The 17,394-nt window shown below is 34.9% G+C and overlaps 1 protein-coding gene across 1 annotated transcript in view; it reads right to left on the reverse strand.

Annotated features, from left to right (window-relative positions):
• Window positions 1-1,692: 1,692 nt before the first annotated feature.
• The window catches only part of MS3_00010665 (uncharacterized protein), a 50,482-nt gene continuing 34,780 nt past the window's right edge, over window positions 1,693-17,394 (reverse strand). The window contains exons 15-19 of the mRNA XM_051219060.1: window positions 14,172-14,248; window positions 11,618-11,803; window positions 9,953-10,464; window positions 7,375-7,645; window positions 1,693-3,190 (exon numbers count right to left, since the gene is read on the reverse strand). Coding sequence (XP_051069825.1) covers window positions 2,658-3,190; window positions 7,375-7,645; window positions 9,953-10,464; window positions 11,618-11,803; window positions 14,172-14,248 — 1,579 coding nt within the window. The 3' untranslated portion in view covers window positions 1,693-2,657. The remainder of the gene's footprint in view (window positions 3,191-7,374; window positions 7,646-9,952; window positions 10,465-11,617; window positions 11,804-14,171; window positions 14,249-17,394) is intronic.

Consider the following 17,394-nt stretch of genomic DNA (forward strand, 5'->3'; position numbering starts at 1 on the left):
TTCACTCTTGTGAAGTGTGTGTACTGCCTTTCACCATCACTTTGAATTACATAAGCATTTAACAGAGATGTTCTATGAGAGTGATGTTTTGATCTCATACAGAATTATCAAAACATATAATTTCTTAGCATCCGTGTCCTTATATCGAATATGTCTTCTGTTCAAAATTTGGGGTAGTTTTCATTTCTAATGATTTCAATGGGCATGTTGAATTAAGCACATTTCAACGTTTTTCTTTTCAATGAGCGTGTGTTTTGTACATCAGAGTAATTTTTATGAGATTTCATTCAAAGGTTTATTTTTTCGTCATAGTATGATACTAATCACTGACATGTTCAAAAATTCAGCTTTTTACAAATTCGGATTCTTGAAATGACGTTCTTACGGAAAATTACACTTCAATACCAAAGACTCACCTATTAGACAAATGGCCAAAAGCTGATAAAAACAAAGTTATTAGGCTTTTTAAGCAAAGACGGATAGTGGCTGGCAGTGGAATCCAGGACGCGCGTTTCGACCTACTTGGGACTCATCAGCTGGATGTTCAGTAGCTAAGTGGATAACGCGATGGCATTTGAAGCGGACGGTACTGGGTTCGAGTCCCAGAGTGAACATCAACTCTGAGATGCAGGTACATTCAGTTGACGAGTCGTGAATAGGAAGAAACGCGCGTCCTGGATTCCACTGCTAGCCGCTATCCACCACTGCTTTTAATACTTATGACTGAAGGTAATATCGAGGCAAACCGCACGGGATGCACATATGTCAACGAGAGACTGATTAATTGCAGTCCTAAATAACAATGGGAAGATACACGGAAGTAACACAAAGTTATTAGGCTTTAAAAACATTGTAAGTAACAGCCATTCAGAAAAAAGTGAAAGTTTGTGAATTAACTACCCTATTTAGAGAACACGAGACTTTCAAAACTGTAATACTGAGATACAAACATTCTCGATTATTTCTCAGTTTTTACAATTTGTTTGTTTTGTTCGAATTTATGAGCCTTATTCAACGAGTACATTTCTAGTTCGCCCTCGAATCCCCTGGTACGGCCGAGAGTGGAGAGAGACCGCTCTCCCTCTCGAAATGCTCTCATATGGTCACGCGTATATAACCTCTGCCAGGGAAGTCCTACTCATTGCCTTCTCGCACAACGAGTGTTGTTTACGAAATTGAGAGGACGAAAAGCGAATGTCTGGCGCTTTAACTGGGTTGGTGGACATTGAGAGTCCACTCAAGGGAGTTGGAAAACCCTGATTCCAAACCAACGGTGCACATGGAATCTAGGATCCTGAAGGAACAAATGGCGTATGAACCAATCGTTGGTCACCGGCTACCATGGGACTGCATCTCCTTACGATGCTCCACTGCCTTGCGGATAAGACCTTCAGGTCGAAGGCTTCGGATGTGGCGTCCTAAGAAAACCACCTGCTTCGTTTCGTGCACCCGAGCAGTATCGCAGCCCTCACACATATCAAATGAGATCTGTGTGGCGCATATGTATTTGGTGCCTCCTTGTACCACTATCTATATGTTAAAATAAATAAATAAATAACATTTCTAGTTCGATTGACTACAATTCGTTTAGTATTTCATTAAACAATTCTTTCCATCATAAAATACTAAGTAACAAATTTTCCTGGACATTTCGAAACTTCATTGCTTATTACGAAAAAAAAAGAACGCAATAATAATTGGTAAGTGATTTTTTTTGTAACCTTTGTTTATTCGTCTTACAGTGCCAGTTCAATTGACAACATTGAATAACAGTAATATAATGGAAATTACACTACACTACACCACATCACACATACATACATACATACATAGTTAGTATAAGAAAGACATTTGTTTAAAAAAATTTCTCAATAAATGCAAACATAGAGATAAGGTAATATCAGTAAAATAAAATATGACAACTAAAATACATCATCCAAAAGTGAATACACAATGTCATAATGTATTCATTTAAACAAAAGATATGACAATAATTTTTTTTTGAGAAATGGAATGAATAGGAAAAGGAAACAAACATTGAACAAACTCAAAACACAAAATAAAATGTAAATTATTATCTGCATATTTTCTATAAAAAAGAAAAACAAAAACAAAACCCCGAAAAGAATATCATTATCATTGATGTATGCATATTCATTGGTGAATGGTCAATGTTCTCTAAATCACCAATTAATAATCTTTATTCAAAAAATGATTTGAAATGAGTAAAATTTTACTGATTATAACTTTCTCTTTTGTTTCGTTCTATGTGTGTATGTTTATATGAGAGAAAAAACAAGAGTAAAATAGAGGACATCAAAATAATTTTCAGCAGTATACATATATACTACTTATGAGTAGTTAAAAAAAAAGACGGATTCACATAAAAAGAGAGGAGTATTCTTAAAGAAAACACGTGGAGAATATCACAATGTTATGAGTGAATGACTTATTATCTTTTTTAAAAATCGTTAAATAAACAAAACAACAAAGACAAGTTATAATTTGTAGGTGATTAGACAATATGAACACATACACAACAGAGATACAAGAATTAAAGGAATGGTTTCATGAATTCAATAATTCATTAAAATAAGGAGGAATGCATAACACAATTCGATGTGAGTTATTTATGTAAGTTGTGTTTTTTTGTTTTTTTAAACAAGTTGTACTTCTTCAAATGCATCATTATTGTTTGGTAATTTCGATAAATTTGGAATGTATTTACGAGTTTTATTGTGTAAACGATTAGTAACACGTTTATTATGCTTATTAAATAGTTTTGTTTTAATTAATGAGGTTATTTTACTAGCTTGATGAATATTAACATCATACTCGACTATTTCATGATCACCTGGGTCCTCCTTGTCCACCACATTCATATTATCATCATCATCATCATCATCATCACTGTCTTCATATGCATTGTATTCTTTATCACTTCTATGCTTTAACATGGATTCTAAGCAATTATCCGAATTGTTATCAGAACTGATATGATTGATGTCATCATCTACTGCTAGAAGTGAATATGGTCCACGTTTAATTTGATTGTTTGATGATAAGGATGTTGTATTGTCTGATTTACCAACAGAACGTCGTACAATTGCATATGGTGTACGAGCGTAACAACAGAAACGATAACACAAATATATGGTTAGACCACATGAAAATAATGCAATTATTGAGGCTGTAAAGCAAGAGAAACGTAAAAAGAAGAAATACACTTCAGAAGTGTTGTTTATCGTACAAAAAGAATAAAAGAATAACACACGAAAGAAACAAACACAAATTACGCTTTAAAGAATTGTAATAGAACGATACTCTTTTTCTACAAGGCGATAATTAACAGATCATATATGGGAAGTGAGAACCTCAATTAAATCTAATCTTTTTCTTCAAAATATAAAATAAGTTATACTTTACATTCGCCGTTACAATACAATCTGTAGAATTACCGAATTATTATATTATGATCTCTTGATCAAAAGTAAAATTGTCTCATTACACATTCATGCAATTTACGTATATTACTTTGCAAGTAAATCATCAAGATTTGGGTATAATCTCCCATGATCTGTTCATAAAACAAAATACTTACACAATTTGTACGCTATATCGATGAGTATCACACTTCTGATAGTAACATAAAAACGTTAATATAGTGACAATATATCACTCCGCTAATGAAATTAAAGGGATAATAAATGTTTGATTAGTATTATCGCTGAGTATACTCATTAAACTAAACTGATTGTTGATACTTTACCCATAGATTGTTCATAGTCAATTAGATTATTACTGTTATTATCTAAGTGCATACATGCTGCAAGAAAGAGGCAACAAAATGTATATGCCCCACACAATAAAAATCAGATTGTAAAGGGATAGAAAAATGAAGATGAGTATAATAAAAAAAGAACAGAAAGAATGGAAATTAATGAATGAAAGTGGAATAATAATGGTGATAATAATAATAATAATAATAATAATAATAATAATAATAATTATTATTATTATTATTATTATTATTATTATTATAGTCATAGAAGCGGCAGTTCAGTTAATAAGAATACAACCCAAATAGAATCTTTCAGTTACAAATGTTCCTTTCACTTATATGAACAAATTAAAAGTAAGTTAGAGCAGGACCACCACTAACTTCTCTTAACCATGTCTGATAACCTTTCAAGTCACTATGTTGCACCACCTCTAGAACACCAACTAGGGAGTTATGAAGAGCCGACAGATCCCAGTTCTGTACAAATTTATTTCATATCACGACAAAATCTTATACATTAACCACCTCTCTGCTTTTTACAACCAGTTCCGGAGTCCAGAAATTATGCATCATGTAGAGTTCGCTAGAACAACATTTGCAGAGCATGCTCAAGCCACCAAAGTTGGGGTTTCAAGATGGTAACATCAATTAAATTATTGTCACTATGCCTAAACACACACGTCGACAAAGCTTTGCATTACTAGCATGTTGTTGCCACTGAATGGATATCAGCCACCTATCGGAGACAACGATGATCAAACACGGAGAGTCACTTAACATCCTCAACTCAGAATGTTCAGGTTTCACAACCATAGAACAAAACTACTCTTATCGACGCGTTGTAGTGTAGATCCAACCTCTTACGGCTAGACTAACATCACGAAGGCACCGAAGATGGTCTAGATTGGCATAAGCCACTCTGACATTCATTATACTTGAATCGATCTCATCACTCACTCATTCCACCACTACCACCACTTACAGAGCTATACATAGAAGATGCAAAGTACATGCCATATCTATGGACACGAATCGTCATCTAATTAGGTGTGTATTGCATGGCTTGGGTGTAATCGTACAGTAGGACAATATCATCCGCACGATCAAGGTCGAAAATGTTTTCTCCAAATAGCAGGTCCACAACACCGCTACCTACATCCAACACAACTATTGGTGAGATCAGGCAACCTTGACTAACCCCACAGCTTGAACGAAACACTGTAGAGAGGTGGTTGTATGCACTTACTATGCCTAAAGTATTCGTATATGCGGTCTTCAATATATTGATAAACTTCTTAGTCACATTCTTGTTTAACGGAGAATTTGATTAATTTAAATATTCTTTCTCAGTTCTTAAATCACAAAACAATTTAGCGTATATATGGCGATAAACATATCACAGTATTTTCTGAAGTTGTTGTTCCGTAAGCCATGTTTTCATTTTGAGTTTGTCAGCTACAACATAGGACCAGGCACATATATGCATCGGTCCAAGTTGCCACACCTCATTAGCACAACAAGATAAACACCAAATTCATAGAAGTAGTTACTTCAATTGTAGTAATATATAAAAGAAAGATTGCATATGAGGATATGATACAGGGAGAAATAATTAGTTCGTAGAGAGAAAGGTATAAAGTAATTTTGATCTCACGGTTTAAGGAAAGGCAAAGAGTGTATACACCTACCTCAATGTGACTGATTCTGAGCCATGTCACCAAGAGTCTCCATCCACTGGTTACGATAGTCGCGCTGACCCCAACCAAGTAGTCTGAATCTACCAACATGGCTCAGATCAGAAGTTAGTGAATTCAAGCACTGATGCCACGTCTTGGTTTGACCGTCCCTAACTTTCTAACAACCATCCCCAACACCAGATAGTATTGTGCGTCGTGGTAATCGGGTTCAGGCATATGTAACACGTGGTCCAACCATCTCAGTCGAAGATTCACAACCACATCAACTGATTTACCATCATTCCCTAATACCCTGCGTCTAACCTCACTATTACTTAACCGGTGATCCCAGCAGATGAGAGCAATATTCCTGTGATCAAATATTAGTTAATTACGAGTATCTTCTACTTTTGAAAGCCATGTTTCACAGCCGTCAAGTAGGACAGAGTGAACTGTTGCGCAGTATACTCGTCCCCTAATCGACAAACGGATATCTCGCCTTCTTCATGTGTGACGTAAGCTGGCAAAACCAAAAGAACTTTTGGAATCCGCGCAGAGATTTCATCAGATCCCAACTTATTAGGGCTGATCAGACGTCCAAGATAAGTGAAGTTGTCGATGAGTCCAACTACTTCACTCCCTATCCTTAGTCCAGGTGTTGATGCAGGCCAGTCCTGAAGCAACAATTTGCAATTAGAAGAGGAGAAACGCATCCTAAACATCCCGGCATTGCTGCTCAGCGCTACCGCAAAAGTCTGCATTCTATCAGCGTCTTCACCAAACAGGGTTATGTCATCTGAGTATTCCAAGTCGATAAGTGAACCTCTCAGTAGGAGGTCAATTCCTAAAAATTCAGTCGGCGAGGACGTTATTTCCAGCAGTAGGTTTATGATAAAATCGAAGAAAAATGGAGATAGTGGACAACCTTGCCGGATACCATTTGAGGTTGCGAAACCAAGTTGTACATGATTATTAGTACCCTGTAACATAGGTTACTAGTATTCGATCATAGGTGTGTTTGAAGTATGGCCCGTGTATTTTGACATTATCCAGTGAGTGGTGCACAGGTTAAACACGGAACACTAGGTAAAGATTAGGACACCGCCTACCTCAACGGCTGATGTTGTATGATGTATGAGTAGGTTGGAAGAAATCTAGAAGTGGTTGAGGTTCAAGTGAATACTGTAACCAATGGTTAGAGACTTTGAATGACATAGTCAAAATCGATCACAATGAGTTAGGTGCATTCACTCTTTCCTTAGATCTATAGTTTATAAACCCCTTATAAATTTTTTTATTACACTAATTCATATTCCTTATCAAATTGTATATTCGATGTTTAATCTTTTCTAGTACGACTAATACTGCTACTATCTGTACTACTCTGGGATTTAATTTGACAATTTTATAATGAATGTTGAGGGAGATTAGTCAGTTGCTTTGAAGAGAAAATCTATTATAAATTCTATGAGACCATTTTATTCGTCTATTCAAAAAATTCAAGTGATCTTTTAGTCCCTTAAGGATTTCAGTAAATTCGTGTGAAAATGATCCGAATTCTTTTGAGTCAATAACTATGTACAAATCCATGTATTCGCATTTTGATCCAAACTATGGCAAATAATGAAAGGACATAAACTCAAAAGGAAGTTATTTTGTTGGTATATGTGATTCTTACGATGAGTTTAGAAACGTTGTGAAGCACTAGATAAACGCATAGCCTTCTCACACTAAAGTATTTCATTACTTCTCTGTGTTTAGGACATGACTATTCATACACAGTTTCTTATTCTCACTCAGTTATTCGACAAAATATTTTGTATAAAACAAAAAAAGACACAAAGATAGTAACATACATATACCGTTTAAGGTAAACGTGACTTAAAATATATGCTCGAATCTGAATTGATTTCTTACCAATCATACTAACTACATATAAACGGTAGGCAGGAGATAAACCACCAACATGTTTCATATAAAAAACATGATAAATAGGACTTTTCAATATATCCACATTGATTATTTCACTAAGATCTAAATAACCACGAGCTCGTAATGTGAAACGATACTTTCCTGGCGGTAGAATCATACTAAAATGACCATTTTGATCACTGGAACCAGTAGACAATTCACTACGAACATAATCCAGATGTATACGAACCCAGGGTATTGGTTGATCATTTGAATCCTAGTGAAAACAATTCGGAAAAAAAGAAGCATCAAAATCACATTACAGGGATTATTTTTTAAAAAAACCTCTACAGATAAATATTATCAAAGCCTAAATCACGAACTGCTTTTAGTTAGACCACCATTGCAAACCTGAAAGCGTTGGACAAACGCTTTGTCTTAGTATGGGATAGCTTAGCGGTGAGGATCTACGACCTTGAATGAGGATCTAACCCAGGACCTTCAGTCTCGCGCGCGAGAAATTAACCTCTGTCCTAAACTGATTGAAGTTATAAACTAACGGAGTTAGGTGCCAGCTCAGTGACCTATAGGTTAGGCGTTCGAGCGCGTGACCAAAGGTCCAGTATTCGAACCTCGCGTGCAGAATCGTAGATGCCAACTGTTGAACAGTCCCATACTACAATCAAACGTCCTTACAACTCTTCCAGGCTTTTAATGTTGGTCTAGATAAGATCATTTCGTGACATAAACTTTGAAAACTCTGAAATATCTATAAATCATTTTGCTATAACTGTGACGGCAGGTTAGAGGACAGTGAATTATCGATCGGACCAAAGACGCGCAAACACGTAAGAACAACCTAGGGTTCTGATTGGTCCTGCTTCCCTGTCTAGCCCAGCCAGTTGAGTCCAGAACACAAGTCTCAGCCTCGGAGATATGAATCATTATATTTCAAACATACTCTGTTTATATACCAACCAAGCAGACCACATCGTACCATAAAATAGAAAATAACATTGTACAATATTGACCAGCAGGAAAACGACACGTGAAATAAATATTGACCAATAAGAAAACAACACCATTTCAAGTTCAAGGATAGCGTTAGACTTAACAGAATAATTTTTGGGACATTTTCCCGAATATCCCAACACATTTATACTAATGTTAAATAATTTTTCACAGTTTAAAATTGGAGTCTTGTTACACAGAAGCCTATCAGTGCTAGTACGTTAGAATTTCAATCGTCACTCATATGTAACATATTTACATTTAAAAATTAGAATTTTACACCAAGTGTTACGTCCTACAGGAGGAAGATTAAACACTATTCTAAGAATCATGGGCCCTTAATCTATGCTACTGCTACATGACGAAAACATCTTAACCCTTTTTACTCCCAATGCGTCTAATTATAGAAAAGGATAGTTGGGATTTTACAAAGCTATTTGGATATACCTACAATTTTGTTCGAAAGATAGATGTGATGATGAAAAATTCTCTAACAACTTCAAAGCCTAAGATATAAGTAATCCAAATGAGGTATTGAAACATGCAGCTATCACTTCAAATGCGGTACTGCATTCCTTAAAATAAAACTTGTCTTTCTACCAATCTTATGGTATATTCGAATAATATGCATGATAATGAAGTAGTTCACTGCCATAGAGAGAGACTTTTAAGCTTTAAGCGAGTGAACAACATTGACTTAAGAGTGAAATATGATCTACGTAAATCCTATTCAATCAGTTGACAAACAAATAAATTATATCTTGTAACTGTTTTATACTATTGAAGTATACAGAAATTTATGATTAACTACCTGTTCCTAAACTCAATGCAAGTAGTCATTTGGTTGAATGAATAGATAAGTATTTGTTTGGCAAAAATCAAACTAGAATACAACAATCTGTCACCTATTAACATGACTCGAATCCACGATATTTCAGTAGCTTACAGGCTAGCACCACGCTAGAATTATTTGAAGAAGAAAACAGGCATCCGGTTTATAAAATCGCATCATTAAATTCAATATCAACAGAGTGGAGTTATCATTTATTTCAGACATCGGGGAGTGGATTCGACTAGAATCATGCTAAAAGTTATTGAATAGCATCCATATGACTATCAAACTCAGTGAACTGATTCGTCATTAAACATAATTTATATGAACTATAGGCAGCATTTTAATTATTACTGTATAAGGTTTTTATGAAGATTGTTGCATTTTATGGTTTACATCATGAAATAACTTGAACTAGACCACCATTTTGAAAACACGAAGTTGTTGTATAGTTATTTTGTGCTGATATGGAACTCCTCTTCAGTAAGTATTCAAAACCTCACTATAGGTCGAACCTAAAACCTTCGTTACTTTCCATATAGAAATTAAGCAAGTAACAAAGGTTGGAAGTATTCCATCGCTAGATCAGTGTTATTGAGTTTCATATTAGTTCTTTTACAAGAATTAAATAAATAGATAAACTCGAAGGGAAAAAATGGTACTTCTATATTTCAATAAAGATAAAAATACTGCAAATTGAAATATAAATTCAATAACTTATCAATGTAATAACAGACTTACACGAACATGACCTATTAATCCTAAACTTCCTAGTCCAATTAAACTAGTATGCTCAATTAAACCAGCCATTAAACTTGGAAATCTATAATCTGCCCATATACGTGCAACACCTGATGGACTAGGAGAAAAACAGCCTGGACAAAGTGTCAAACCAATACTTGATGGTATCATGATTGGTAATGGTGGTGAAAATGATAAACTTGACTGTAATTGAAAATGTTCAGTTTCTTCTAAAGCTAATTTTGGATTCATAGAAATTAAACCAAGTGATAGGGCAGCTGATTTAGCAAATTTATTTATGGATTTTTTTGGATTAACATATTGGATACGAAAATCACTGGGTCTACGACGTCGATCAGAAATTTTTGGAAATGTTTCTGAAGATATTGAATGAATTAGTGTACACATAGCAGATGGACGATGAAAGCTAGGAGAGAGTAGTTTACCAAGAAATCGTAGCCAATTATAACTTTCCGATAAAAGATCACGACCATAAGCAGATTCAGTAGGATCTAAAATAAACCAGTGAGTACAATTTTAATACTAAGAATTATAGTTGATCAATGAGATCATTACAGCTCAACATATGGATATGATGTAATATAAGAATTAATCAATAGGAAACTTGAATTGATCTAATTTCATTGTTATTATTCATAAGTGAAAAGTATCAAATAAACCCGATCAAATTCATACTGTCACAGAGATTAAAACACGTACTAGCGTTTTAGAGGTCGCCATCAACCTATTTAGTTTATATATATATATATATATATACTTTTACAAGTGATCATAATACTCGTAACGAATACACGCCGAAGTATTCATCCCATAGTAAGAATGTGGTATGACCACTTCAGCTAACATATATTTTCGTGCCGAACTCTATAACGATTAGGCTTGAATGACGAGCATAAACAACAATATTCACTGACTGAATAAAAAAGTGAACAGGAAAACTTTAAAATCAAATTTTGGACCCACAAAAATACAAAAAACGTCATTATTAAAGATAGTATTATGAGACTATTCAATACATAATGACAAAACATGTTCTAATGGAGAACCAACTGACTATTCACAGACTTTGAAGTTATATTGTTAACCACAGTATTACACGGTATAACATAGAGTTTTAGAGAAGCAGGAACTTCCGACATACATACTTATGGAAGATTACTAAAATGAAAGAAACCAATACTTTCTACCGATCTTATTACATGTAACTCATTTATTAAATATACGTTTATGCACTCATTTAGCTTTAAGGATTCGTCAAAGTACCTAGCTATCCAAACCGAAGCAGATAAAGCTTGGTTTAAACCTAAGACGGAGTAGTTGAAAGTCAAGTTTTAAGCACCAAGCCATCTATTCATAATTTTCTGTGAAAATTTTCAAGAACTAGTTAATCATTCTCAATGAAAGATGATACAAACATATAAGAAAAATGCATCAAACGACGATATATTCAGTTGATACGTTTCGGATAAGACATTAAGTTGTAAATAAAACCGATCAGGAGGTCTACATGCATATGCCTAGCAAATTGTCGACCAAAAGTGATAAGCTTTCAAAATCAAAATCAAATAAATAAACAGCTTTAGTAAATGTATCAGGGCAATCACTACACATATTTCAAAAAGATTCTGAAACTAGATAACTTGCCTGTATCATAATTAATATCAGATAGTTGATCAGTTGGAAAACTTATGATGGAATTTGCTTGGTACAACTGTAACCATTTAAGAAGAGCTATATTCTCTGGTTCAAGTGATTTGTAAGCAAACTCTAATTTCGATTTGGATTCCCACCACCAATGATGACTATCTGTTAAATTACTTCCGGTTAAACCTTGAATAAACAACATAAAACACTGTTTAACGGCAATACTGAAACTACTATTAGTATTCCTCTCTAAAATTGATTATATATATATATATATATATATATATATATATATATATATATATATATATAAACCCTTTAAAAAAATCGAAGACAAATAACAGGAATGAGGAAACATAAAGTTTAACTCTGAAGCGATTGAAAGCCAAGATCACTTCTCTTATTTGTGTACAAGTGTGCGTTTGATCTGAAAACTTGAGTGAATTTAACAGTTAAAGTTTTGGTTCACTAAAATCACTACAATCCACGTTACATAAATCTAGATATGTACTATCACTACTACTCTCCATATTGCTATGCTCGTTAGACGCTAAATTAGTTTTTTTTTAATGGTTAACGATGAGTTAGACAAGATCTAATATTAATACATAAAGTTAGTGAGCTGTATAGGGTGGTAAAAGGATTACTGTCGGAACATTTGAAACGATGAACAATCGATGATATTAATTTCAAAATTGGTTGCTTTTGGATGGACCAATTAATTTCTTGATTTTCCTTTAAGGTTCTATAATTGTTCTAATTTATATCGACAAAGATGTTATTGGCATCTATTTAATTCTCCTTCTTTTATGATCACAGCATTGATGTATGTCAAATTAGACACTCATTTATTTCACATCCTGTGTTGTTTATATACAACGTTTGAGTTTCAAATAGATTAAAATTCATTGTCAATAATCCATCTGGAACAGGTTACAAATAATCGCAAGGATTCAGAAAAGATTAGATTAAAAATATTTCATAGAATGCGATAGACCCCTACTGAGTTAAGGTTACAGAACCATACAATGTAATAAAGGAACGTAAAACGTCTGATAACAAAAGTTCCTTAACAAACTATACTTTATCGATTACGTTTTTACAAATGGAATCGATAAAACGTTGAATAACCACATTATATTGCCCAACTTCATGTAGTCTAGTTCATTGATGCTAATAGAACTTAAACAATCACGTATGTTGTGAAGTCGCTAACCTCAGTGACCACTGGAGATATGAACGGGATATGTAAACCAAACTGATAATCAAGTGCATAAACTACGGAGTTATAATCCAACTAATAGTTAGCAGTCATACATCGTGTGCACCGAACGTTCTAGACACTGAATCAATAAAGAATTCTTGGTTTCTCAAAACCTTTGACTGTTGGACAATGAACAGAAAACAAGGTGGGAAATATAGAAGAAACCCTATTTTGAAAAACTAACTATATATAGAAAGCAAGGGTACTATCAGAGATGACCTTGAGATCCTATACACATCGAGAAAAGATGTCAAGAGTGATCTTAAAAATGTTGACAGTGGTCCAATTAGGTTTAACAAAGTAAAATTGAATCGTTTTCTAAATTTTTCTCAGTTTACAAACAACCTTGATGAACCAAACGATTTTAGATATTTTTTCTCATTCCTGAAGAATTTTTAAAGGAATCACCGTCAACTTCTATCAAGCAGGTTTTTTTATGTTTATCGCTCAGTCACTAAAAATAACTTCACATAGTTTGATTGATAAATTTAAATAGTAAAATATCAGAGTAATTTTGCCTCTGATACTGAAATCTAATCAAATGGAAATCTGGAAAATGATTTACAATTACTTGGTCACTGAGTGGTCACTAATGTCACATATGTCATGTCCTTTTTAGTGCTGATTGAATTCTACCAATCGAGTTGCAGTATGGTCACTAGTTCAGCTAACTCAACATTCATTCTCCTATGTTGAGATGTTAGGTGATGGTTGGAGGTAGTCGACAGGAAACCCTGAACCAAGGTCTCGTACTGTCAGAAGCTCGTCAACAAGGTATACCTGTAAATCTCAAGAAGACTGGTGCTCCATGACGGATTCGATTCAGGGTCACCCAGCTTCACAATCAGAGACGTTGCCACATAAATGGCAGTGGTCATTACTCAATGATCAACCAATTGTAAATATATCTCAGTCCTACCGGAGTTCAGTCACGGCCCGAATAACTCAGTGGCAACGTATCAGTCAGTGAAACTAGGTAGCATAGTGTCGGGTAAGTCCTGCTGATGAGTGTCAAATAGCACGGAATCTAGGTCGTGCAGGGTATCCTGTAGACTAACTCCAACCACCATCTTAAATCTGGGAAAATCATACTCGAAAAATCTAATTAGCTAAAATTGACCACAAGAAATGAAAATAATAAATCAACTTTTAAAATTTTACACGCCAAGTCGTTCACCTTGAATAGGTGAATAATTTCATCATTTTTAATGATATAAATATTTTAATTTACAATTATTACAATGAGTACAAAAATGGTCAGTTATGTACAATCATTAACGATACACTTACTAATCAATTGTTCCCATAAATCTATGCCAGCTTCATTCGTATAACCAGTCAACAATTTTCTACTGCTACTGGAAGAGCTTGACGAGATTGACAATAAACGCAAATAAATAAAAACAATCAAATGAGATTCAACAAAGAAAACAATTATCAGTAACTATACGATAACTTAATTAAAACATTTAAATATATTTTTGATGAAATCAAGATATAAACGATCAACAATATGGCGTAGTTAGTTAGTTATAATCAATGGGACAGTCGGGGGTGGGGACAATCCGCTCTCCCTCTCGAAACGCTCTCACATGGCCAGACCTATATAGTCAGTGTCAGGGAAGTCCTACTGACTGCTTTTTCATGGTGGTGTTGTTTACGAAATTAAAAGGACGAAGAGCGAATGTTCGGCGCCTTAACCGGGTTGGTGGATATGGAGGACCTATCTAGCGGAGTTGGTGCACATGGGCTCTAGGATCCTGAAGGGACAAATGGCACGTAGACATATTGTTGGTCACCAGCTACCATAAGACTGCATCTCCTAACGTTGCTCCCTTGTCTTCTGGATTAGGCCTCTACGTCAAAGGCTCGGGAAGTAGCTTACTAAAAAAACCACCTGCTTCAGTTTGGGCACCTGGATAGTATTCCAGCCTTTACTTTCTATTCAAGTTAGGAAGATTTTAAAAAAAGTGAAGAAACACTACGTAATTTATTTGTTGATACTGGTGATAGCGATTATGATATTAATAGAGATTGTGTGAGAATCACTAGTATGATTTAAAGCATTGACATTCTAGAATAAGAATTCATGGTGCTTTTTTTCCTGGAAAATTCCAATGAATGTCAAATTATAGCAATTCTATTATCTTCTTGAAATGAATAGTCCAGGATTTACATGGTAGCGTGCTGCCTTGATATCTTCATTAAACAGATAAAAGGCATTCACCAAACTAGCACTATTTTTGTGTGCCCAGGTACTTTATACTACTAGCTGATATAAGAAAGTGATCAGTATTTGGTGAGTGAATAAGATGCACAGAATGATATCATGTAAAACCAAGCCAGAGATTTCACTTCTCAGTCCTTTCTACTCATCATAGAACCTAACACACGTGCATCGGTTCAAATTGCTACACTTCATTAGAACGGCGAGATAGAATCATTTCAGAACAAATTCCAGAGTACTAGGCGTTGTAAAAGTATCGGTAGTAGTAGGGAAGATTAAAAAAAAGTATAAGGTAATTTAAAAGGACGGGATCTAAAGGAAGAAAAGGAGTGAATGCACCTAACTCATTGTGAACGATTTTGACCACGTCATTCAAAGTCTCTAACGACAAGTTATAACACACTGGTTACAATAATCACTTGAACCTCAACCATTTAGTCTGAACCTGCTTACGTGCCTCAGTCCAATTGTAGTGAACAAGAACACCGGTGGGGATAATCGAATGTATTTAAACACAAATTTATAGAGCATCTCAATAAAATCTGAGAACCATAAAGTAAATGCTTAATTTGCAAAATGTCCATCAATTGTCTTAAAATGACTCAGACTTTATTGTTCTTGCATTTTCATGTAAATTGCAATCTGTTTCCATTCTTTACTGTCTCACTGCTGCCAGACATTCTGTTTCCAACGTCATATACTACTTATGTCTATATAAGTAGCACACCACACAGTGATCAATATTTTCATGGACGGACGCTGTCTTGGTATGGCCGCGATTAGATTTCTTCCCACCTATTCATACATCAGGCAACACCAGCCACTGAGGTAGTCAGTGGTTAGGTATACGTAACAAATATCTAAAATACCTCTATTGGTGGTTTACAACCTCATCAATCGATTATTTACCTTTATCTAGTGCTTCGTGTTTAGCCTAGGCACTGTTCACTAGATTTTCCCAAAATATAATAATAATAATAATAATAATAATAAGGAGAAGAAGAAGTCTAATGCATGAGTGGGTTTCATGCCAAAATCCAAGACCTGTTATCTTATGCCTGGTTGATTCGTTAATAAATTATAATTTCGTCTGAATTTATTTTATTCTGTACATCTTATTGTTCTTATTCTGTCATAATTGAATATTATGTACATAAATAATCGTTTTAATTGTCTGATATTCATATACATTTTTAATCATTTCACTAGTATGTTTGTCTTTCGGAATTCATTTCGAAAGGAGACAGCATGTGATCCAGCTTTGTGGTTAACTATTAAATAACATCTGCCTAAATCATATTTCTTGAATGATTATTATTATTTATTTATTATTTTAACACATAGATATTGGTACAAGGAGGCACCAAATACATATGCGCCACACAAATTTCATTCGATATGTGTGAGGGCTGTGATACTGCTCGGGTGCCCGAACCGAAGCAGGTGGTTTTTTTTAGGGGATCACTCCCCGAGCCTTCGACCTGAAGGTCTGATCCACAAGGCAGTGGAGCATCGTGAGGAGATGCAGTCCCATGGAAGCCGGTGACCAACAATTGGTTCATACGCCAGTTGTTCCCGCAGGATACTGGAGCCCATGTGCACCATTGGTTTGGAATCCGGTTAAAGCGCCGGACATTCGCTTTTCATCCTCGCATTTTCGTAAATAACACCCCCGCCACGAGAAGGCAGTGAGTAGGACTTCCCTAGAAGAGGCTATATACGCGTGGCTATGTGAGAGTATTCCGAGAGGGAGAGCGGTCTCTCTCCACTCTCGGCCGTACCAGGGCATGTGGGGGCCCTTGAATGATTTTTGATGTTATATGATTAACTGTCGACACCTTTAATTTGCTGAGGTCTTTTTGTTCGTCGAGGCCATTGACTATTACTACACATACAGAGTTATTTCACATTTCAAATTTTGATTTCACTGTTTTTGCTGAATACCAAGCTCTTTCTGAACTCATATATTTCTCCAGGGGTTCCACCACTTCAAGATAATTGTTTAAACAACGTGTATATCAATTGGCGTATTGTCGAGTTTGCATTATTTACTGTCCATATTAGAAAAATCCTAATCATTCGGAATTATGAAATATACTGTAGACCAAACAAATAATTTACAATGATTTAACAAGTTGGGATAGAGTTTATGTTGATGAGTAATTTGTCGATGCGGACACATCAATCAACTTAGCGTCGTACCAATCATCTACTCAAATATAATGATATTGAACTAAAAGAATTTTTCCAGATTATTTAGACTGAGACGCTTGTTCACAAAACATA

The sequence above is a fragment of the Schistosoma haematobium genome, chromosome 3 (genome assembly GCF_000699445.3).
Source record: "Schistosoma haematobium chromosome 3, whole genome shotgun sequence".
NCBI classification, from domain to species: domain Eukaryota; kingdom Metazoa; phylum Platyhelminthes; class Trematoda; order Strigeidida; family Schistosomatidae; genus Schistosoma; species Schistosoma haematobium.